General features: G+C 40.5%; 2 protein-coding genes across 2 annotated transcripts in view; one reads left to right on the top strand and one right to left on the bottom strand.

Annotated features, from left to right (window-relative positions):
* Positions 1-1236: 1236 nt before the first annotated feature.
* On the bottom strand, positions 1237-3132 carry ZAR1L (zygote arrest 1 like). The gene is made up of 4 exons (XM_088522124.1): positions 2509-3132; positions 2137-2229; positions 1943-2017; positions 1237-1494 (listed from the first exon to the last, which is right to left on the bottom strand). Exons 1-4 carry the CDS (start codon positions 3115-3117, stop codon positions 1351-1353), a joined length of 921 nt encoding a protein of 306 aa, XP_088378250.1. The 5' UTR covers positions 3118-3132; the 3' UTR covers positions 1237-1350.
* A 3917-nt stretch (positions 3133-7049) lies between these two features.
* Positions 7050-22437, top strand: part of BRCA2 (BRCA2 DNA repair associated) — a 31300-nt gene continuing 15912 nt past the window's right edge. The window contains exons 1-10 of the mRNA XM_088522293.1: positions 7050-7131; positions 7878-8126; positions 9833-9929; positions 10371-10423; positions 10517-10557; positions 10647-10758; positions 11755-11810; positions 12827-12929; positions 14657-15841; positions 16687-21711. Of these exons, the coding sequence (XP_088378419.1) occupies positions 7065-7131; positions 7878-8126; positions 9833-9929; positions 10371-10423; positions 10517-10557; positions 10647-10758; positions 11755-11810; positions 12827-12929; positions 14657-15841; positions 16687-21711 (6988 nt within the window). The 5' untranslated portion in view covers positions 7050-7064. The remainder of the gene's footprint in view (positions 7132-7877; positions 8127-9832; positions 9930-10370; positions 10424-10516; positions 10558-10646; positions 10759-11754; positions 11811-12826; positions 12930-14656; positions 15842-16686; positions 21712-22437) is intronic.

Here is a 22437-nt window from a genome sequence, read left to right as displayed (position 1 = left end):
GGGAAAGTAGATGTCGTGCTCCTTGCCCTTCGATGTTGCTGTGCCAAACTGCTGAGATACATACTGGATAAGGCAGCTGGAAAATTGGCTGGGCAACTGTACAAAGTCCATCTGCCAGATGGTTTCTAGTAGCATTTTGAAGTCTATATCCTATAACATCCTTACTAAGGGCATGTGATGGGCCCTTAGTGCCCTCTAAGCAAGTTCACAGGCAAGAGCCCATTTGCAGGAAAGGGGGGACATTGGTAGACCCGGAGAGTAAGGCTACAACTCAGGGGAACCTCAACAGGCTAGAGAAATGGCTAGCAGGAATCCCATCAAGTTCAGCCAAGGATAACACAAAATCAAAACACGAAAGGGAAATGCATGAGGATGGAACAACCCATGTTGAGCTACATGGAAAGCAGCTCTGTGACAAAGGACCCAAAATTTTGGTGAACGAAAACAACATGTCAGTGCATCCCTGCAGCCACCTGCATCCCAGGCCATATTAGGATTATTGCCAGCAGACCTGGGGAAGTCATGTTGCTCTTCTGTTCAAAGCTTATGAGACCACAGCTGGAACAACATGGAGTTTCAGATTCCTGATAGAGGAAGGATATGGACAGAGTGGATCAAGGCCTGTGTAAAGCTACCAAAAAGACCTTTCTGCTCTTTCCTTCACGCACACTCCAGCTTGGGCTCTAGAGCAAGAGACCGATGCCAGAGCGTTAAAGGGGCAGCAGGAGGTATAAGTCACAACACAGAAAGCTCTGGGAAATAAAGGAAAAAGCTTTTACCAGGAGAGGGTTCAAACAGTGGCTAGCATTGCACAGAGGGACTCCCTAATTTCCATCCTTAGGGACAGGCAAAAAACCTCATTAGGTAATTAGCCCTGCAGAGCTCCTGAGGTTTCACACAGTTACAAGAGGAGTTGAGGAATCATCTCCCCCCCCCCGCCTTTTTTTTTTTTTTTCCCCCCTCCCCTCTCTCCCTCTTCTCCACATTATATCTAGACTTTAGGCAAAGGGGTAACAAGTGTGTCCTAATGAAGCCTAGGACTGCATTAATTTCAATGATGCACCTGGAAGCTTCTGTGCAAAGTTGCTTTACACTTTGCCCCTATAAAGCAGTTATATCTACAGGGAATATAACTGACAGGTGTATTTCCCTCTGCAGCACAGTAAGATGAAACAAAGTGGTAATAAATTAGTGCAAACATTTATTGAACTTTATTTACAGCATACATACAGTCAAGTTAAATATTTTATGAATAATAGAAAAGACTTAATCCAATATCCAATGCCAGGTCAAAAGCCTAAAGTCAAATCATTGCAAAGAACTGACAAAGTGCAGAGAAGGGCATGAAGCTCACACAATGTATTTGAAGCTGTAAGTGTTATCACAGGACAGCCTCTTGCCCTTGCAGCGGCCACAGAGCTCTTGGCGATGAGGTCTCTTGAGATCAATGTGTCTTTTCTTCTGGGGGCAGGAACAACGAGTCTTTGAACAGGTCTTAAGAAAGAAGACATTTTATTACTGGCAGATAAAAGGTGACCATTTCACATTAGATTGACATTGGTTTCCTCTTAATCACAGCAACACATTTGACCCAATACACACACACAAAAAAAAAAAAAGCAGCACCTTACTGTGCTGAACTGCAAGTTTCTTATCTAGAAGCCCAAAACCCCAATGTGTCACAAAGCACTGACCCCTACACATCATTATGTTTGACATTGAGACTGCTGATGAGAATCATTTGTTAGAAGCAATCTTAGTATTAGGCTACGCTCAAGTAATGAGATGAATGCAAGTTCAGACACTGTTTTCTTCCAGATTAAAAAAAAAAAAATCAATATCACTTTCAGCAATAGTAAACCACTAAACACTTCATTAGAATATATAGAGCACTTTGGCAGTCTTACCAAGTACCCAAGTCCTGAGGCACTAGCGTGCTTACCTGGCATTGGATAGCTTCCACTCTATAGGGATTGAAGCCCTTTTGGCACTTGCGACAGAGCTGCTTGAAGTATACCTAAGAAACAAGAGCTTGGTTACTACAGGGATTTACTCAGGACATCCCTAAGCCCATGTCAAAACAGCTTTGTAGCCATTCTTGCAAGTCTCAAACAAGGACATGCTTGTTTTAGCTACCTTGTTGCTTCCAGAAATGCACCAGACATAGGCACTCTCCCATCTGGTTTTGCAGTCCTTGCAGTGGAAATAGCCATACTTCTGCTCCAGGAACTGCCGAGAGAAGGCACATGAAGCTTCACAACACCGCGAGGCCCAGCTCCCTCATCACAGCACCCATGCTCACAGGCAGGAGGCCTCCACCACAGGAGAGCCGGAGCCCCACAGGAACGACCACCCCTAAGGACCTGATGGGGGAGTCAGGCTGGGGAGCGCCCAGCCTTCTCCCACACAGGAGCCACGTTCCCTTCAGCCCCCTCAGGGCTCACCCCCTTGCCCAAGGCGGGATATGCCCATTCCCCACGGCAGCCCAGGGCTCCTAGCGCTGCGCACCTGGAAGGCAGGCGCCCGCCTGGGGACCGCGGGCTCCTGCTGCGGCACCTCTGCCCACTCCTTGGGCTGCGGGGCAGCCTCCGCCTGCTCCTCCTCTTGCTTCCCGCTGTCATCTTTGGCCTTCTGCTCCTCAGCAACGGCGCCCGTTGCTGCCTGGCTCTTCTCCTGAGCGCCGGTGGCCTCGGGGAGCGTGAAGAGGCGGCGGTCGGGCACAGGCGAGTAGAGCGCGAGGGGCCCGCGGGCCCAGAGGGCAGCGGTGCCGAGCGGCCGGCTGGTGGGCAGCGTGCGGGGCCCCAGCGAGCACTGCACAGCAGCGTCGGTGCGCGGGTTCACCTGCACGCCTGCCTCCTTGGTGTTGGCCCGGCACAGCCGCGGCGTCAGCCCCGGGCTCACCTGCGACAGCAGGGCCTTCAGCTGGGCCCGCCGGTGGCTGTCGAGGTAGTCAGCAGGCAGAGGGGTCAGGGGGCCCCCGAGGAAGGGGCCGAGGCCGCTGCTCTTGCTCTGCTTCCAGCTGGGCTGCTTGAGCAGCGGCTCCCCGCCGCGGCTCATTGGGACGCTGCTCCTGAAGCCCTGGTAGATACTGAAGGGGGGATAGACAAACCCCTCCATGACTGCATTCAGAGGAGAGTCAGCCCTACCTGCCTCCCTGCCCTGCCTTTATCCGGCTGTTAATTGTTGTTAATTGATGGGGAGCTGGGCCTGGGCCAGGTGGGGCTGATGGCTCCCTGCGGCCCTCAGCTGCCGGCTGCTCTCAGAGCTGGCCCCGGGCTGGAGGGGCTTCCCCGTGTCCTGTGGAAACCTCAGTGCAGGGCTCTGCAACAGGAAAAGATGGAATAGCTTCTGTGTGCGCAGCACTCCAGGGGAAAAGCAGTTACACAGGGATAAGTGGGCTAATGCCTGCGTAATGAAATAAATTATAAATTTATAATAATAATATTATACAAATAAAAGCTTTTATATATTGGACTAGTAATCCATCTTCCATAATTACAGCACTCTAAGTATGTCATTTCTGAAGTAATACTGTTAAAATCACATAATTAAGTCACGTAGATCATGTATGTGGGTCTCTAGAGATAGTTGAGTCCCCAGATCCCTGGACTTGCTGAACATTAAATATTCTCTCTGGGTGGCTCTTGATGACAGAGAATGATTGACAAACACCTCCTGTTGAGCCTAGGGTAACTGCTGTGTATCAAAACCTATTCAATGTTTTTACAAAACAATTACAAGTAATGAGTTCTAGACAATAGGTATTTTGAAATTCTAAATGAAATATTTAATAGGAATGCATCTAATACAAATACCCACCCTGTCATGAAATAGTTAAAAGCCCACTACAGTGAAAAAAGGCATCTAAGGGCAAATGTTATAATTTGGGAAAGCACTAGAATTGTTAATTGTTGTCAAACTGTTTTTTATCTGCATGTAAAAAATTGCCTGAAATGTTTGTTAAAGTACAGTATTGTTGGAAAATCAAAACACAGTGCTTTCTAAAAGGCAGTGTTTTTTATAAAAGCTATAAAACCATTATAAAGTTCCAAGGGTCAGCAAGGCCAAGCCTAGAGAAGAACCAGTAGAGATGATGTCTTTAAACTTTCCCAACCTACTTGGAAAAAAAAATCTTTCAAGTGCCTGATATAATTCTTGGTCAGAAATAACATTTTAATGGAACCAAAATGATTTAAGATTCAGGAATCACTTGAGGTACATGGTCAAGATTCATCACAGTCAATAGCAAGACCCTCCAGTCTATTTTTCCACGGTTTCTTCTCACCACACTGTTGACATGAAGGGTGCCCCACTGACAGGTTATCTGCTTGGACCTCCTGGGTCCAAGTCCACACCAAGCAGACGTGGCCTCCTCCTTTCATGCCCCGTGAGAATAGTGGCACCCACAGCCATACCAAGGCCCTAGCAGCTGCAGTCAACCCCAGTGCACACGTCAGCAGCGCATGGGCAACATCGGCAGGTCACTCTGTAGGAAATGGCTCCACAGCCCCCAGTGATGTCAGTGAGGGTCTGCAGTGTCACCTCGCCTTTGTCTGGACTTGTCACTCCCAGCATCACTAGAAGATGCACCTACAGGCTACAGCAATCCCGTAGGATGCTGCTGGGGTTTGTTTACTTTGGGGGAGCGCTCCAGAGCAAACCCATCTTGCATGGGCTGCACTGTGCGGTGTTCCACGCTTGCCCATATGGTGCATGTCAGACTGAAAAAAAAAAAAAAAAAGAATAAGTTATTAGGATGCCTTAGCAATGGGATGGAGAAGAAAATGGAAATGATATGCCATCACACACCTCAGTGGCTTCTGCTTAGCCGTACAGCTTCAGCTATGATCATCAATCAAGTGCCATCCCAACATGAGGAAGAACTTCTTTACTGTGAGGGTGACCAAGCACTGGCACAGGTTGTCCAGAGAGGTTGTGGAGGCTCCTTCTCTGGAGATGTTCAAAACCACTCTGGACACAATCCTGTGCAAAGCGCTCTAGGTGACCTTCCTTGTGCAGGAGGGTTGGACTGAATGATCTCCAGAGACCCCTTCCAACATCAACCATTCTGTGATTCTGTGAAAATGTGACTGGAGGTGTATGAGGAGAATAATAACACTTGCTTTTATAGCAATACTTTTGGAAGGGATGTAAAATCTCACAGTTGAAGGCCTGCCAAAAAAAAGAAAAAAAACTAAAAAACATTAGTTTGAGACTGTGCAGTCATACACCACCATGGCACTCGTGTGCGCTGTGAGACTTCCAGAGCCTTTCTTTGGGACGTGGATGTCGCCTGCTATGCAACAGGAAGATGGAATATGTGGACCTTGAACATGGTACTAGATTTCTCATCTGTCAAGGGCTGTACGTTTAAGAGGTGACTGACATTTGAATGGGAGAACAGGGGTTGTGAGATCTCTCCAACACAAAGTATAGGAGACATCTAGTCAAGGCATCTTCCAGGCAGGTGGTGGGACAGGAGTCATTTTTAGAGACCGCAAATTCTATAAAGACATATATATACACTTAAACTGGCTTTTGTTATTTCATAATGAAACTTTTATGGGACTGCTGTTACAGATTCTTTCATACAACATCTTATCTACAAAGTCCCTTTTAGGGAAAATTAACAAAAGAAACCGTTCTGTGGAGGCCACTGCCATTGTAGGAACGCGGGCAGCGCCGTTTATCGGCCATAAGCCGTGTGGTGCCATAAGGAAAGAGGCAACTGTGGTTAACCCAGCACTGAGGCGCTACAAGGTGGAGGTGCCAAAAGGTGGAAGTGCCACAAGGTGGAGGTGCCACAAGGTGGAGGTGCCACCATGTGTACAAGGCTCGGGTCCTTGCTGGGCGGGCTGTTGTGTCCTGAGGGAAAGCGGCCGCAGCAGGAAAGCATTCAAGGGACTCGCTAGTGCGAGGGGGGAACCGCAGAACCCGTAACACCACAGAACGCCCACAGCTGCAGCGCTCTCCCCTCGGGAGGCCTTAACGGGCCCGCGGCGGGCGGAGCCGCGCGGAGGGGGCGGCCGCGCGCCGTGCCGTGCCGCGGCGCGCGCAGTGCGCAGGCGCGGCGCTGTTTGGCGCCAAGCTGCGCGCAGGGGCCCGGCCGCCCCGCCGCGGCCGTTGCCGCCGCCGCCCCCGCGCCATGCGGCGCCGCCGCCACCACCGGCAGGTAACGGCCCCGCGCGGAGCCCGCCCCCTCCGGGCGTCCCGGGCGCGGGGCGCGCGGCCGCCCGCAGCGAGGAGGCTGCGGGGGCCCGAGGGGGCCGGGGCGCCCGGCGGACCCTCCCCCGCACACGTGCGGAGAGCCGGCTTTCCTTGTAGTGTGCGCTTGTGAAGTAATTTTTTATTTATTTTACTTTATTTTTCTTTTGTTTTTATTTTTTCACTTTTTTCTTTTTTTTTATGGCACTGTTTACCCGCTTTTGAAAGCATGCTTTTCCCTCTGCTTTGGTTAGAGAGGCCTGTTCATGGCAGCCGCCACAGGAGACACTGGTTGTCCAGTGAAAACAGGAAAATGCGGCGTGAGGAAGAGGTGTTCAAATAAAGTAAACAAGCAAGCAAAAACTTTATGACAAACTTGCCAATAGTTCATATATATATATTTATGTATATATATATATGCATCTGGCAAATTCTGCTCAACCTGAAGATGACTTTGAACCAAAGTTTTGATGCATGTTTGTGGGAGCCTAGGTGTAATGATACATATTCTAGCCTCACCTATAGTAGTGCGAGTGTATGTAAAATATCTTGAAATTTTAATGTCCTTCCATCTGGGTTTTCTTCTGTATTTGCTCAGTTCTTCTGTTTTATCCAGTAAAATCCCCTCTCCCTCTTTTTTTTCTTGTCATTTCCATAATTTATCCACTGTTCTGAATGAATGCATAAACATCATGGTCCTGAAGTGAACAAGTCTGTGTGTGACCCCCCCACACCAAGCGATGCAGTAAAGTGGGGTTAAGGCTTGTATTCCAGGTCAGCAGTGCCATTAGGTTAGTACCAGGTTAAAGTGTTTTCCTGTTTTTTTTTCCAGGTTTTGCAACAAGCTTTCCAGTAATTATATGGATAAGAAAATGGCTTACCAACCATCTTTCTTTGAAATATTTAAAGCTCAGTGCAGTGAATCAGGTACAGTCTGCTTAAAGTAAATAACTTATTAGAGTTGCTTTAAGGGTGTTGATATTTTGTAAGTATTTGCAGTGAACTTTATGTTGTATAGAAGAGCATTACTCAACTTTTTAGGCAAGGGGAACAGCCAACATCTTTATTTGCTGTCATCTACTTTTTAATATATTTCATTTAATTTTTATTTGTAGATTGTTTTTCATAAGGTATTCTCAGGTGCTTCCATGTACTTGCTCTAGCTGTGTTTTTTTTTATATATATATACCTCTGTACAGTCCAGATTTAGTCAAATGGCAGCTGTAGTTGTGTGATTTACCACTGCTGCAAGGAATGTGTCTAATTTGCCAGTTTTGAGCAAAGTAAGATGTAACCTAAATGCCAATTTACTTCAAATATGCAGTTTGTGTAAAATTACTTGCCCTTTGGCAGTTTCATTAGTAGTTGTAGAATTATGGCAGACCTTCTCTTATACCTTGTTGACATCAGAGTTGGTATCCTCCCAGAAACATAGTTATAAAATTCTGGCATTATGCTCTGTATAGGCTTGCATTAGTTTTGCTGTAATTAACAACTAGTTATGATGTATCCTTATGATGTGTTCTATGTCACTGCATAGATGGAATATTCCTACTTTATGTACTGTTTTGATGACATCTAAATTTGTACTTCTTATTGTTTGTAGTTTGCATGCCATTTGGCAGGTAACTTGTTATTTATTTATATGATGTTGTGTATATTTTTCTTTATAGATTTAGGACCTATAAGTCTGAACTGGTTTGAAGAACTCAGCTCAGAAGCTCCCCCTTATGAGCCCAAATTACTAGGAGAACTTCATGGTCATGCTGAATGGCTTGATGAAGCTTCTTTTAAAAGTCCAAGGACAAAGCCCTCTACATACAGCCAGCTGGCTTCAACTCCACTAATTTTTAAAGAGCAAAGTACAATATTGCCACCTTCTCCTTTACCTTCTCCTGGAAAAGAACTGGATCAGAATACAAGTGAGTAACTTCTAAAATGAGTTTGTTTAAAGCCTGCTTGTGAGTTCCGGGAGAGTTGCTTTTGTTTTTGTTTTGTTTTACATTTTATTTTTGTAGCTGATGACTTTGTAAAGTGATACAAGTCCTAAATGCTCTAAATAGTGTAAATATAAGGAAGATATAAGCTTGTTAGTGTAAATTGGTAACTGAGAACCAAGATGAATTTTATGTCTGATTGTGTTTTTTTTCTGTTCTAAATCTAATTTGTGAACTAACTCTAAATCTTTCCGAGAGAGAATATGATGCTTATCACACTGAAATACCAGGCAGTCTGCAGGGAGAGCGCTCCTCAGTTTTGCTTGGAAAGACTTGGAGGAACCTTAGCACTTAGAGTTAGTAAAACTGTAATTGGTGGAAAGGATTCACATCTTCCACAGGAAGAGAAAGAGCTCTGACACTTCTAAGGGGCACTTCTCCTGTTGCTGTTTCCAACTCCCAAGTACATCATGAAAGTGCCTGTCACTCTTGGCTCCTTTTTGACATCCCTGCAGTTTGTGGTAGTACCCATCCTTCTTGGACAAATAACTTGTAAGAATTTTCTCTGCGGAAGAATTTTTAACTCCATTCCTTCAATATGTTTTGTACATCTATTTTGTGTGTGTCCTCCTTCGCAACGAGGTGAGCTTTTCTAAATAGCTTGTTTGTCACAGACAAACCTAAGAGTCTCCTAGTTATAGGACTTTTTCTTAGATGCTGAAATGAAGGCCTTGAAGGTGTCGACTAGTGCTACTGTTCACATACACCTTATAACATTGTTTCAATAAATTGTTGTTATCCTGTTAATTTTCCTGACTTTCTTGCTAGACTTCTGCTCAGCTTGCACATAGCTGGAAACGATTTTTCCGTCTGTACCTGCTTAGACTTTTACAGTGTTAAGCCCCTGGTCAATTCTCAATAGCATTTCATACGATGTCAACAAAGGAACTTTAAATAGGAACTTTTTCTGTTTTGAAATGGTTGCTCTTGCTCTCTATGTGTGCGTATGTGTGCTTGTTTATGTATCCTAATGATTAGCAAAAGGTGACTATTATGGAAGTTTCTGTACGTATTATATTGCTTTTGAGTAGAAGTTGTTTGAGTTGGTGCTTGTTCATGTGAGCAGTTTGTGGTCGAATCCATATCTTTGGTATGAATCTTTTATGGATTCTTTGATCAGAATGCTTTCCCCTTTACCTAGGGGTGCACAGCATACAGGAGATTCCAGAAAAAAAAATTTAACAATAGCTCCAGAAAATTTATTTACTTTATGCTGTTCATTTGTATAAGCAGTGTATGACTTAAGGTTGAGGGAAAACTGGTATAAATGTATGTTTTCATGTTTTGAGTTTCTCCTAAAAATAACTTATTCAATAACAAGAAATGCACAACACAGAATGCCAACATGAAAATGGATATATACTGCTTGAATAATATCTAGGAAATATACTGAAACAGATATTTAACAAAAGAAAAAGGTGTCAGAGAAGTTATTTATTTTGGCCATGTATCTAAAATGTGTTTAGCATTGTTTTAATATAGAATTTGAACATGTTCAAAACACTAGAGTAGAGGGTAACACTAGATAAGTTTTGGTACAAAAAGTTGTACCTTGCTTATTTTTTTAAAGCTTTAAACCTGTTACATGTAGTTCTGCAAAGTGCTGCTGATCATTATGTTCTCCTTTCCAGCCAAAGAGAGTTTGATCAGTCCAAGAATCATAAGAACAAAAATAGATCAAGGAAATGAAATATTTGCTTCTCCTGTTGGTACCTGTCATGTTGCTAGGTATGTAAAATATGTCAAAACAAATTAAATTGCATTTTAAACGAAAAGCAGTTTTATAAACCACTGATTTGACTGGTAGAATTTTGCAGAGCAGTGGATATTCTTGCATATGTATGTTTATTATACTTACATGTTGACAAACAAGTTGAAAATAAAATATATATTTTTTTAATTTCCCACTTCTTAGTTATTCTTCCTTTTTAGTTTTTACGCTCTTGTAACAGCTGGCATAAGAGAGTTAACATTATTTATTTCATTTTCTCAAATCCTCAACATCCAATGCAGGCATTGCAGTTTACATTTGATCTTCCAGGGTAAAAGTTGTTAAAGAAAAGAACAACTAAATAAAAGAAGTGGTGTAATTTATTGTACATAATATCTGGATTTACTGTTCTAATTTTCAAATTTGAGAAATAATTTTTTTTTTACTTTGTTTTGCAGTCCAGCTATTTTAAGGAACACTTACAGGACTCCCCAGAGAAGTAGTATTCCAGGTGGGTATTCTCATTGTTTATTTTTATAAAATATTTACAAAGATATTATATCTGTGGGTATAAATTACATGTTTTTATTTTTTTTTTTTTTAGGACCATATGGAAGCTTGTTTTGCACACCAAAACTTTTGGGGGTGAATATATATTTCTATGTTTAATTTTCTTTTTTCTTAGTACTATGTATAGAATTTTGTGTAGAAATAGTTGTTAAATATATTTCCAGGTCCGAACTCCAAACCGTATTTCTGAAAGTCTGGGAGCAGAAGTGGATCCCGATATGTCCTGGTCGAGTTCTTTGGCCACACCTCCAACACTGGGTGAAACAGTGATAATAGGTAGCTCTAAAAATGAATAGTTGCTGAGGGTTGGAAAAACTTCTGGTTTTGGCCTTACAAGAAGAGATATGTTTGCATTTTCTTGACAAAAAGACATAACTCTCAGCAGTGCTCAGTAGGTGACTTTAAACAGTGTTGCCCTAAAAGGAAAAAATTCTCAGCAGGGATGGGCTACTGAATTGAGCCATTCACAGGGCTAATGAATTGTGCTATTTTGCTTGTTCATGGCTTTGGAATGATGTGACTTGAAAAGGAAGGCAACTACCCCTAGCTTAGAGAGACTCTTGGGAGATGAGGTCTGGTTCAAACCTTCTTTCTCATTCTCTCACTTTCTAGATGAGTGTAGTATTTTACAGACGTGATGCCCATTTTGTGTCATCAGTCACCTGCAAAAGGAAAGAGTCAAAAAGAGAAAGCTGTTTGGCTGCTTCAGCAGAGGGGTTCAAGTTACTAATCTTAACACCATACAGGAATCCACATGCCCTATTAAGGAAATGTGGTATTTCAAGATACTATTCTTAAGCAATCTTAAAAATAGATTTGCACTCCTTTTGTAATATAGATGAAGCATTTAACTGGTGTTAAGAGGGGGGAAGCCAGTGAATAATCAAATTCTTATCAGTGGCTTGAAGAATTTATCCAGATCATGTGACAGAAGAAAATTAGGGGAGCAGTGCCATGAACAACTGCTGGAAATGGTGATAACTGCTGCACCTCCACGGCAGAAGCCCCATGCTGCGATCAATGTGTTATGCTGTTAAAGAACTGCCTGTGTATGCTATCTCTTAGCAGATAATCTCACCTTTAAGCCTTTTTTTTTTTTTTTAAAGCTAAATTTGAAGTTAGCCTTAAGGGGGCTATTTTGTTAGTTTATGGATTTCAGTGGCATTTAAAATAATCAAAAGAAAAAACTTGGCCGAATCGCAACTGTGTTTGAATACGTGCAACCGGTCACCTATGAACAAATGAATTGACTTGTCTATCTTTCTCCTAAAGCAAGGGAGAATGATTCTATTTCTGAAGTAAAGCAACAAGATGACAGAGCTGAGAGGGTAAGTAAATTTAAGAGCTATGTTATTCTGTAATTATAATTAAGCTGTTTAGTTACATACTCAAATTCCTTAAGCTAAAAATAATTTAAAAATCTGTCACTTTCATTCTAGGGTCTCTTTTCTTGCTATTTTTAAAAAATTCTTCTCCCAGACCTTAGCTTGCAAAGCCTGGCTGTAACCTCTGCTTTCACAGACATAACCCCTTTGAGAATGTTTTTTCCTTTTTAACTTGGATTCACCTGCAATGTGGGTCGTTCAAAGAGAAATCAACCGTAGGAACTGCAATATGCTGCTTTGCTGAAGGATTGTTGATTCCTGGGTTTTCCCCACCTTTTGTTCAAGTTGAGAGTTGTTGTTTGCCTTACTGTCATAAAAGCACTTGTGTTTAACCACTGCTCGAAGAGTTAAAATTGAGTATTAATTTTGGTTCTTTTATATGTGTATCATTAGGGAAGAGAGAGGTCCAGCACAACAGTAGTTTTACTCTGTATATGTGAGCCCTTAATGATTATTGAGACTGAAAAACAAGGGCAGTGCTAATGTGATTCAGTTAGAGATTTACATTTCATTCTTACTATCTGAAACTTCACAGCTAACAAACCAACCGTTGCAAGTTAAAACAAATTTCTCCTTCTTTTAGTTCCCTTTTTTTTGAAGGGCTTACTTATAAGTATAGTATACTTATATAGTATATTTAATCATAATATAGCGTAGCATGCTATGCTATATATATAGCATAGCATATATAAATTATATAGCATAACATACTATAATATTATATAGCATAATATACTTACTACGGTAATTATAATAACAAACTACTGAACTCATTCACTGCCATTGAATGGGTCACAGAATTGTGAAGTTATTTTGAAGATAATCAATTTCCCTGAAAAATATGCTACATTTTAAGAAATGCAGAATTACTCATATTACAGTAAATATCTAGAGTTATATGCTTTAATGTTAAGGTGACCCATACTGTGTATGTAACAGCTTGATGCCTGGTTTTATAGGTTTCACACGTTTTTTTCTCCAAACCTGATAAATGTCTTGGGACGACTGATACAAGTGTACAGTCTGTACTAGAGGCAATAAAACTAGATCATGAAGATTTGGGTAAGTATTGATGCTTTTCTACTGTTACTGGGCATTTTGTGAAGCGAGACTGAGAATGAAGCTGTGTTATATGATTTTAGCTATCTTACAGTTTTTCTCTACCAATCCTGTACTCCCATTCCTAAATTGATTCTACTTGTAAAAGTAATTTTGACATTAAAATTGGGATGAGTCAACAAACTGCATTAACATGGTGCTGGATAACCACATTGGTACTGATGTAAGGGAAGGGGAACGATAGTGTCTGGAAGTGAGAGCTTAGAGGGGGGAAAAAAGGTCTAGGCTGAAGGGGGAGCAAGGCCACTATTTTTGACTCTTGGATTGGTTTATCTTTATCGTATAATTTCACCCTAACAGTCATGTGGTATGCTTGCTTTTTAGTCATGCTTTATTTTTTTCATTTGTTCCACTTGGTAGTAGGAAAAATCCTTTAGGAAAAAGGAATCAAAAAAAATACTTGGCCAGCAAAAATTGTTTTCAAAGTATGTTCTTGGAACTTGTTAGTGAAGAAGAATAAACATGTACTTGAGTGTGGCTTTTGCGTTTTTGCTGAGAGACAATGACAGAAAGGAAGGCTATTAACAGAGAACTTTATTGAGGATACATGGTTGTTGTAGAGATACACGTGGGATAGTTGGGACTTTACATCTCCCTAAATGGACTGCTCTAAAATGTCAGTAAATTTAAAGATTTCAAAAGAATCAGTTCAGGAGTTGACCAGGAAAGCTAAGAGTACCAGGATCAGGAAACATCACTGCTTGCAGAGGGATGTGTGCTACTGTGTTTGTATTTTAGCTTCAACCATGAAGGATGAAAGAGAAATAGGTGCTAAACCCCAGTAGTTTATGGCCAGTGTAATAGTTCTAGAAGGGAAGGGCAAATTGATGCCTGGTGCCATTTTGCAAAATACTTCATCACAGCCCATAATGTATAGAAAAATCTAGTTAAAAATTCTCTAGTAAAAAGAAGTGGCAGAAATTATGCCTTTCCAAGTTGACAATAATGTTTGTAAGCGGCTACATCTTCCCCTTTTGATAGCATCTAAGTTATCAAAGATACAGTTTAAGAGAAAGACAGTTTTGTTGACAGATGATTTCAGGGTGAAAGGATGTGGACACAGAATTTACTTTATAGGAATGCACTTTTAATACACTGCCTATTTCTGTACACAAACAGAATATCCTTATTATCATTTTTCTAATATCTCTGCCCATCATTTGGTACCTGTGAAAGCTGACCAAGCAATTAAAAAAAAATCCCTCTAAATACTTTAATATTGTACACCAAAAGAAAAGACAGAGCTTAGTAGAATCATTCTTAAATAATTTTTCCTCTAACTGCCAACTTCAGATGAAATTAGGCACCCCACAATCTGCTATAAATTTCAGAGGAAAAAACACTTCCCTAGTAAAGCTTGCTACTAAATGTATTGTCTTTAGAGAAAAAAGCAAATTTTGTTTTCAAAAGTTAAATTTCATCTTGGACACCTGCTTAGCCACTACAGTCCTCAGGAGGCCAAGGGCATCTGCATGTCTCTCATTTGCCGTCTCCAATCTCTAACAGCACCTGTTGGAGAATAGCGTCCTTTAAAGGGGCATACATTTATCTCGCTCCTGAGTAGAGGTAAATACTGCTTTGGATTGTAAGGTAAAAAAACACAATGCTGTTTCTCAAGTTATAGGAAATAACTTGATCTTTATTCTGTTTCCTCTCCCTGGCCCTTCCAGAGTCCGAGAAGACGCTAGGTGGCTCCTTTGGCGACATGGAGAGTTTTGAGGATGCGCTCGGCGAGCCTGCCAGAGCCAATGGAAGCCTCCTGCGTGTGCCAAATGCCCTGGATGCAGCAGAGAGACATGAAATAACCACAGAGAAAGCACATGGAGAGCTGGGCGTTTCTTCCGAACAGCACATTAGAAAGCAGACTGGCAGTTCACAGGAAGTGGTAACAACTAGCTGGACTGAGGAAAAGCACTCTGAAATGAAGGATTCTTTATTTCAGGAAACAGATGAAGATAGGAGGTGTGTTAAACATGCCTGTTTAATAGGACATGAAAAGGCATTGAAGACATTTAAGATCACAACAGATGTGCAAGATAACAGAATACAGAAGTCACCTGAGAACAAGAAGCTTGTGAGAGAAGACCTGTCATCTTCACCCAGTCAGTGGTCTCAGCTGAACTTATCTGGTCTGGATGTAACTCACTTGGAAATGTCTATATGTAGCTCTCCGTCATCTGACTTAAGCAGAGAGAAAAATTTAGAAGAGAAATCGGTATTAATGACCAAAGAGGAAGCTGTAGAAACATCTTTTTCCAATACTTCAAGTCTGTTAAAAGCACAAGAGCTGTTGAGTGTCAATTTGTCAGAGAAGCACTATGAAGTGAAAAATTCTGAGAACAACCCAACACTGGAAATGCCTCCAGTAAAATCTGTGTCTATGAGTATTCAAGATTCAAAGTTAATAAAAGGATTTGCTGCTGAAAAGGTTTCCAAAGTGAGCTTTATAGACTATAATTCTATTTTAATTGAAAGTACAAATGTCACAGAGTATGCTGTAGTCTACAACAGTAGCTTTTCCAGGCATTTAAAAGCAACTTCCAGATCTGTCATAACTGATGTTCTGTCTCATCCACTTGTATGTAGCCCTAGAGCTCCAGATAATTGCAGCGACCTACATTTAACAAATAGTGAAAATACTTTTACAGAATCTGACTTTAAAAGGCTGAATATGTTATCCAGCTTGAAAAAAAGATCCAAGAGATTTATTTATACAATAAATAACACTTTACTGTATCAAGAAGAAAAAATTCAGAGAGAACTAACCTCTGAATCAGCTATTAACACATTGCCATCCTCGGAATTTGATTCTTGTGAATTCACAAGTTGTCACGTGGCCAGAGGGGATGATCAAGGTACAGCATTAAGCATTTTTTGTTGGTGGGGAATTCTGCGTTTACTCATAAGTGATAAAGTAGCTCTGCAATTAACTAGGCTGGAAACAGTGACAGAATAGCATTTGTATCCTCAAGTAGTCTGGTGGTAACTTAGTCTCAAACTAGCTTCTGGAGCAGCAACTGGCACCGTGAACCATTATTCTAATTGATAAGCTCAGTTATCTTCACCCTTGCTGTTTAGACAAGAAGAGCGTCAAGTGTCCCGCTGCTTTTGTGGGTGATTTTTAAGACAGCGTAAAAATGTTACCATTCTTTGGCTATTTTTCAGAAGTTAGAAGGTGTATGTGTGTAGATCTGTTCCTTCCAGTAGTACAAGATATGTTTTAAAAATTATATAATATAAATTATATATAATTATATAATTTATATATATGTGTGGGTATATACATATATATATAAGCAAGCACATGCTCTTGTTTTTAAAAGCTATTGTTCTTGAAGAATAGTTGCTTAATATGAGGAATTGAAATGTTTCTCTTTAAAGCATAACCTCTATTGAGACACAAGGAAAGGAAATCTGTCTTTTCGAATTAGATTACAACTACAAATCAATTACTTTAAGTGATGACATGAACTGTAGGTTACTCACTTCTGACTATTAGAACAAGATTAGATCAGACAAAGCTTCAACCTTGTCAAGACTTTCGCATTTGGAAGCAAAAGCAGTATTTATGGTAGCAGTGTTAAGCATGTGTATCTTGTGAATGAGTCAATTTTATAAAAATTCTAATTTGCCTTTTTTTTAATAAATGATAGCCACTTTAACATGTTTGTTCTGTAATGTCTTTTTTTTTTTTTTGTAGGCTCCTTGGTTTCTCCTGAGAGAAGGCATATTCAATCAAATATCAGGGAAAATAATTTCAGCACTTGTACTGTAAAAATGGATGTAATGGATAACTCATTTGCTAACACCTCCAACAACAGACAGAAGCAACAGGAACTGAAAGAGAAGGAGGGAAATGCAAGAGAGCATCAGCCTGTTACATCACTAAAATGCTTAGAAATATCTAATACGTTGAAAGAAAACACGACAGAGTCTTCAAATAGTGAAAATATTTCAAATATAAAACGTAAAGTTCTAACTTCAGCACGTCTCATGGCAAGAAAGCACCCTAGGCTCCTGCCTAAAGGCCGTGGCTTAGAGAAAGGCAAGGAGGATATGCTTAGGAGTATTAAGGTGAGTGATGGAGCTGTTGTGCCTCAGAGCCTTGAAGGGCAGCTTGCAGAGTCTTCTCTTCACAATAATGAATGCTTGGTTGGTGTGAAGCATGACACAACACCCATGACAAACTGTAGTTTCAATAATACCTCAAGTCAAATCAACTTGGACATAAATAAGGTCAGTAGTAATTGTTGTAATAAAATATCATCTGAAAAAAAACCTGCCACAGACCAGTTGTCAACAGCTGAGTATAGAGAAATACCTGCACCTTTGGGATTAAAAGGCTCTGAAAAGTGTAATACTGAGTTAAAACAAGGGGAAAAAATAGATGTAGCTTCCTTTTCAGAAATTATAGCTGCCAGTGAAGATATAAGGTCAATGGAAAATGAGGAAAGCAACCTTCAAGCAACTGCTTGCAATAGTATGGATGTAGAGAGCGCTAAAGAATTCTTGGGTTGCACAGTTGATAATTCTTTAAATGGAGCAATTTCTGCAAACGATCAACAGGCAGATCTCTCTGAACAAGATGTGTCTCAAAAAGTAAGACTTCATCTGTCAAAGAAAGTGCCAGAACCTAACACTGAAGCTAAACATTGCTTAAAGGAGACAAATTTAATTCCTTCTAAAATTATTGCATCTTGCAAAGATATATATTCAGTAAAACCTGTAAATTTCAACAAAAATCCAGATGAAAACCTAGAACATAAAGAGAGATGGTTGAGAAATCTGAATGAATGCAATTTAAATCTGAGATTTGGTGGCTTTCAAACTGCATCCAATAAGCAGATTAAATTCTCTGAAGAGAGTTTAGCAAAAGGCAAAATACTGTTCAGAGAGATTGAGAATGAATGCTTTGAAGCCCCTTCCATGGCAAGAGTCAGAAATACTTCAGATCAAGTTAAAGAGGAAAATGCGGTTTTCTCACCTGTGGAAAGCAAATTGGACAGTAACTTATCTGATTCTTTAGGTTCACAGGCAAGTTTTCTTGAACCAAGTCATATACAGTTTGTTCCACATAAAGTTGATCTACATACAAATTTTCCTATAAGTCAACAGTTCTTGCAAGAACCAAGTCAAACTTTGACAGCAAGCCAAGAGGCTGAAATTGCTGAACTTTCTAGTATCTTGGAGGAGACTGGCAGCCAATTTGAATTTACACAGTTTAGAAAGCAAAGTAACATGTTACAAAGCCATGCTACTCAGCAGTGTGAAACTGGAGAAACAGGTGGAACAACAAATGTAGAAAATAATTCTACAATGTGGAAAGATACTGATTTTTGTAATGCTCTTAAATCTGAAAATCAAGTTAAAAATAGCAAGTATTGTAATAAGCAGGAAGGCACTAATGAAGAATCTGATATGATGGAATGTGAAAAAGAGAACAAAATAGTTCCCCATAAAAATAATGAAGTTACTTTTACTCACTTAGATGGAAATGGAAGCAGCATGTCTGATGGTCAGAGCTTTCCCGTGCCTAATTTTGTGGGCTTTACTTCAGCTGGAGGTAAAAAAATAAATATTTCTAAAGCAGCTCTCACCAGGTCTGCAGAGCTGTTCAGGGACTTGGATGATGATAACTACTTATTTAAATCTCCTAAAACTAATACCAGATGCCAGAGTTCAAATGGATATAAATCTTTTGACTGCAATTTTTTCAGATGCCAAAACCAAACCAGCAGAAAGAAAGTTTGTGTTACAAACTCTAAAAGTCCCGATTCCTTCACAGGTTCTGTTTCCCTCCATTCAGAGAAAAAATATGAGGAAAATATTAGGAAAATGCCATTTAGGGAAAATACAGAAAAATGGACAAAAAGGTCAAGAAATGACCACCAACATGTCAATTTTGATTGTACTGACGATGCTACGTATTCTGCCTCTGATATGGAAACCACTCTGACAGCCATTGAAAATCACAATCAGCATCTGAAAACTTCTAAGCAACTTCTGACTCAAGGAGATTGCCCAGCTGAAGGCATTTTGCAAGAAGACTCATTAGCTGTGATGTGTCTAGGAGGTGCTACTGCAACTGGAGAAAAACATAGTTTCAGTGTATCTAATGAAATGGAAAAATCAATTCCTAGTCAGAAAGGACAAGAGAGAAATCCAGAAAATAAATACTTACCACAAAGTTTGCAAACTGTAGCTGATGGAGATATACCCATTTCTGCTGCATCTTTGTCTGATTCTGTGTGCTTGCTCAAGGTAAAATGTGGTGAAAGAGATGCAAGTGTTTCAGAGACCTCTGATAAACAAAAGACACGTATTAGAAATATGGAAGAAGCAGACCCTGCCACTGATGAGAACCCGTGTGCGAACCACAGCAAAGCAAAAATAGGCTCTTACCATGATCAGATACCTTTTCAGCAAGAGAGGGATGCTGAAGAAAATGTAGTTAAAGGGATTTATCCAGCTGGTTTCCATACTGCCAGTGGGAAGAAAATAACAATTTCTGATGAATTTTTGGCTAAAGCCAAACAGTTTTTTTCAGAAGAAAATGTTGTTTTAGGAAAGAAGCAGAATGAAAAATTTGAGCAGCCCCCAAAGAAAAGGATGTGTAGTAGAGACTGTGTTGAAGACTGGGATTCTTGTATTGAAAGCAATGCTAAGTGTGATCCAGAAACGCTTGACTTCAGTGAAAACTTTCTTCATAAAGAAACCGGAGATCAGTTTAAGCAGACAGTAGAGCACAGTCCCTTTAAACAAACTGTTATTCTTGATACAGTTCAAAAAGACACATTTGTTAATATAGATAAAGATTATGAAAAAAATGCTGGAATTCGACATGCACAAAAAGAAGCTGATGTTAGACTTGAGAAGTTTCAATCAGAATATCTGCCTGGAAAGGACAGTGATGCTTTAAGGGGAACTTCATTGTCTGAGGATGAAAAACTATTTGCTGACAGAGATGAGGAATACTTGGACAAAAAGGGAGGCCATTCAGAAAACACACATAGTTGTCCTGTGCAGTCATCTGCCTCTCTGCACTTAATGAAAGTATCAAATGACCTTGCAGATGATTCTGTGCTTAAAGATGCAAAAAATGCTATGTTTGTTGAGGACAGCAAAAATAAATGTAAACCATCCCTCCTCTTTACTTACAACAAGGGTGTTTCAAAAAGTAGCTCTTCCCATTTGAATTGTGACAGCAAGGAGTTTGGCTTGGAACATCTAAATGAGTCTTGTCTTGATGCAAACTGCTTCACAAACGCCACAGTTACTGCCCACCAAGAACAGTCCCTAGCTGGTGGACTTGAAGACGAAACTAATTTGACCAGATTAGAAGAAACATCACATAGTTTTAATCTGGAAAAACAAATGGGTGATTTGAAACCAATTATGATCTGTACAGCCAAAGGTAAAGCAGTTACTGTTTCAGAAAATGCATTAGCAAGAGTCAGACAAATATTTCAAGAAGACAAATCTGTAAAATCTAAACCTGGAACTAAGTCAAAAACTAATGAGATGGAAGTTGCTGCAAATTCATCTTTCGTTGTTCGTGCTCAGTGTCCTGATTCTGCTGAACTCTTAAATGCTGCAAAAAACAAGGAGACTAATTCATTTGCTTCCCATTTCACTAAAGTAAATGAGAATGCAGGTGAAAATGGTCACCGTGATACCAAGATGCTCACAGATGCAGAGTCTGTTCCGGATTCTCAGATGCAGTTTAGTGAACAGAATGCAAAGCTTTTAGGACATTTGCCCATGCGAGACAAGCACATAAAGCCATCAGTTTCTTCTGTAAGTAATCTTGGATTTTTTAGTACAGCAAGTGGTAAACCAGTACAATTATCAGAAGAGTCACTAAGGAAAGCTCGGCAGCTCTTTTCTGAAATGGACAATAATAGTTCCTCACATCTGCAAGAAATACTTCCAGTTGAGGAAGGTGTTGACAAGTCTGAAGTGAGCACGGAAGCAGTTCCTAAGAAAACGGGGCTAGTACTGCCAAAAGGGAGAGAAAGTTCCAGCACTGACTTGATTTTACATCCTGCTTTTGGGTTCAGCACTGCAAGTGGAAAGCACGTAAAAGTCTCTGAAAATGCCTATCGGAAAGCAAAGGCCATTTTAAAAGATTCTGATGACTTTGTAAGCAATATACTTTGCACTACAAATCAACTTGGCTCAACTAAAGAGAACACTCAATCTACAAAATCTGTAACTGATTGCAGTGATGCAGCCAAAATCGTAGATAAAGTGATCTTGGAACCCAAAGTTGAAGAGAGCTTCAATGAAGAACTTGAATTAGAAAACATCTACTCAGAGGAAATGAAGCCTCTTGCAAGCACTCACTGTGTTAAAATGCCTGAGTATGTTCCACATAGTATGAAAAATGAGCAGCTAATGTTGTTTAAAAATAGTTTTCAGCAAGAGGGGACTTTACCTCTCGGAGAAGGGCAGCACAGTCTGGAGAAGGAGCCAAAGTCTGAAGCAGTTTCATGCAGTTCTGTGGCTAAAGCAGAACTGAATATTAACCGTGCGTGTTTCCAGCCTCCAAAAACTCACTTGGAAGTGGAGGCAGTAGAAAGTGCCAAAGCTTTTATGGAAGATGATCTTGCAGATTCTGGAGCACGAATTAATGCCTCACGATCCTTCAGCAGCAGAATGCTGGATAAAAGCTTTCCAAATAGGATGGTTGGGAAGAGGCACCTGGAAGGATATGCCTTGCTAGGTAGGTCTTTGTCTTATATACTTCCATACTGGTGGGTGTTTTTTGCCCTTTCTTTTAATTTATTTTTCTTCACAATTAGAGATTTTTTTGTCATACAGAAAAATTTTTGTCTCTTAGTGTCAACAACAAAGTTCTTGCTGCAAACAAGGGTTGTATTTGCTCTTTCCTGTATAAGATGTATAGTCTAAGCCAAATTTGTTTACTAACGATTCTAAAGCTGTGCAGGTTTTGCTGTTCTGTGAAAATTCCAGTTGTCGTTTAAAGGTACGGGGAAAAAAAAATGTTGCCTCTTCTCTTAGGAGATGGTTTTAATTTCCCTTCTTTGCCTCCTTCTTCCCTTTCCTTCTTTCTATAAGTTTTGGTACGAAGGGCAGGGGGCCTACTGCAAGAAAGTTTGGGTAGGCGTGAAGGCAGGTGGGACTGTATTACTGCAGCCTGCATTGGTTTCTGTGTGCTCGTGTGTGGTGTTTGGGGTTTTTTTGTGGCTTTTTTATTTATTCATTTGTTTGAATTGCATAGGGACCCCTCGATTACTGAAAGCAGAGAAGAAGATAGAGGTTTGTTGTGGTGTTGAAGTCCACTATGGTTGGTGGTGGTGAAGTATCTCTGAACTGGAAGATTATTCCACACATGTTGGAAGTGTGATCTGAAGACCTGCTGCTCCTGGTTGCTCTGACTTCTTGAATGTTTTATTTAGGAACTCAGTACTGTGCAAGTTAACTGAAT

The sequence above is a fragment of the Tinamus guttatus genome, unplaced genomic scaffold (assembly GCF_059628265.1).
Source record: "Tinamus guttatus ecotype Peru unplaced genomic scaffold, ASM5962826v1 Tinamus_guttatus_pri_ptg000150l, whole genome shotgun sequence".
Classification (NCBI taxonomy): domain Eukaryota; kingdom Metazoa; phylum Chordata; class Aves; order Tinamiformes; family Tinamidae; genus Tinamus; species Tinamus guttatus.
Note: the sequence above shows the minus strand (reverse complement) of the source record. Positions and strands in the feature narration are given on the sequence as shown.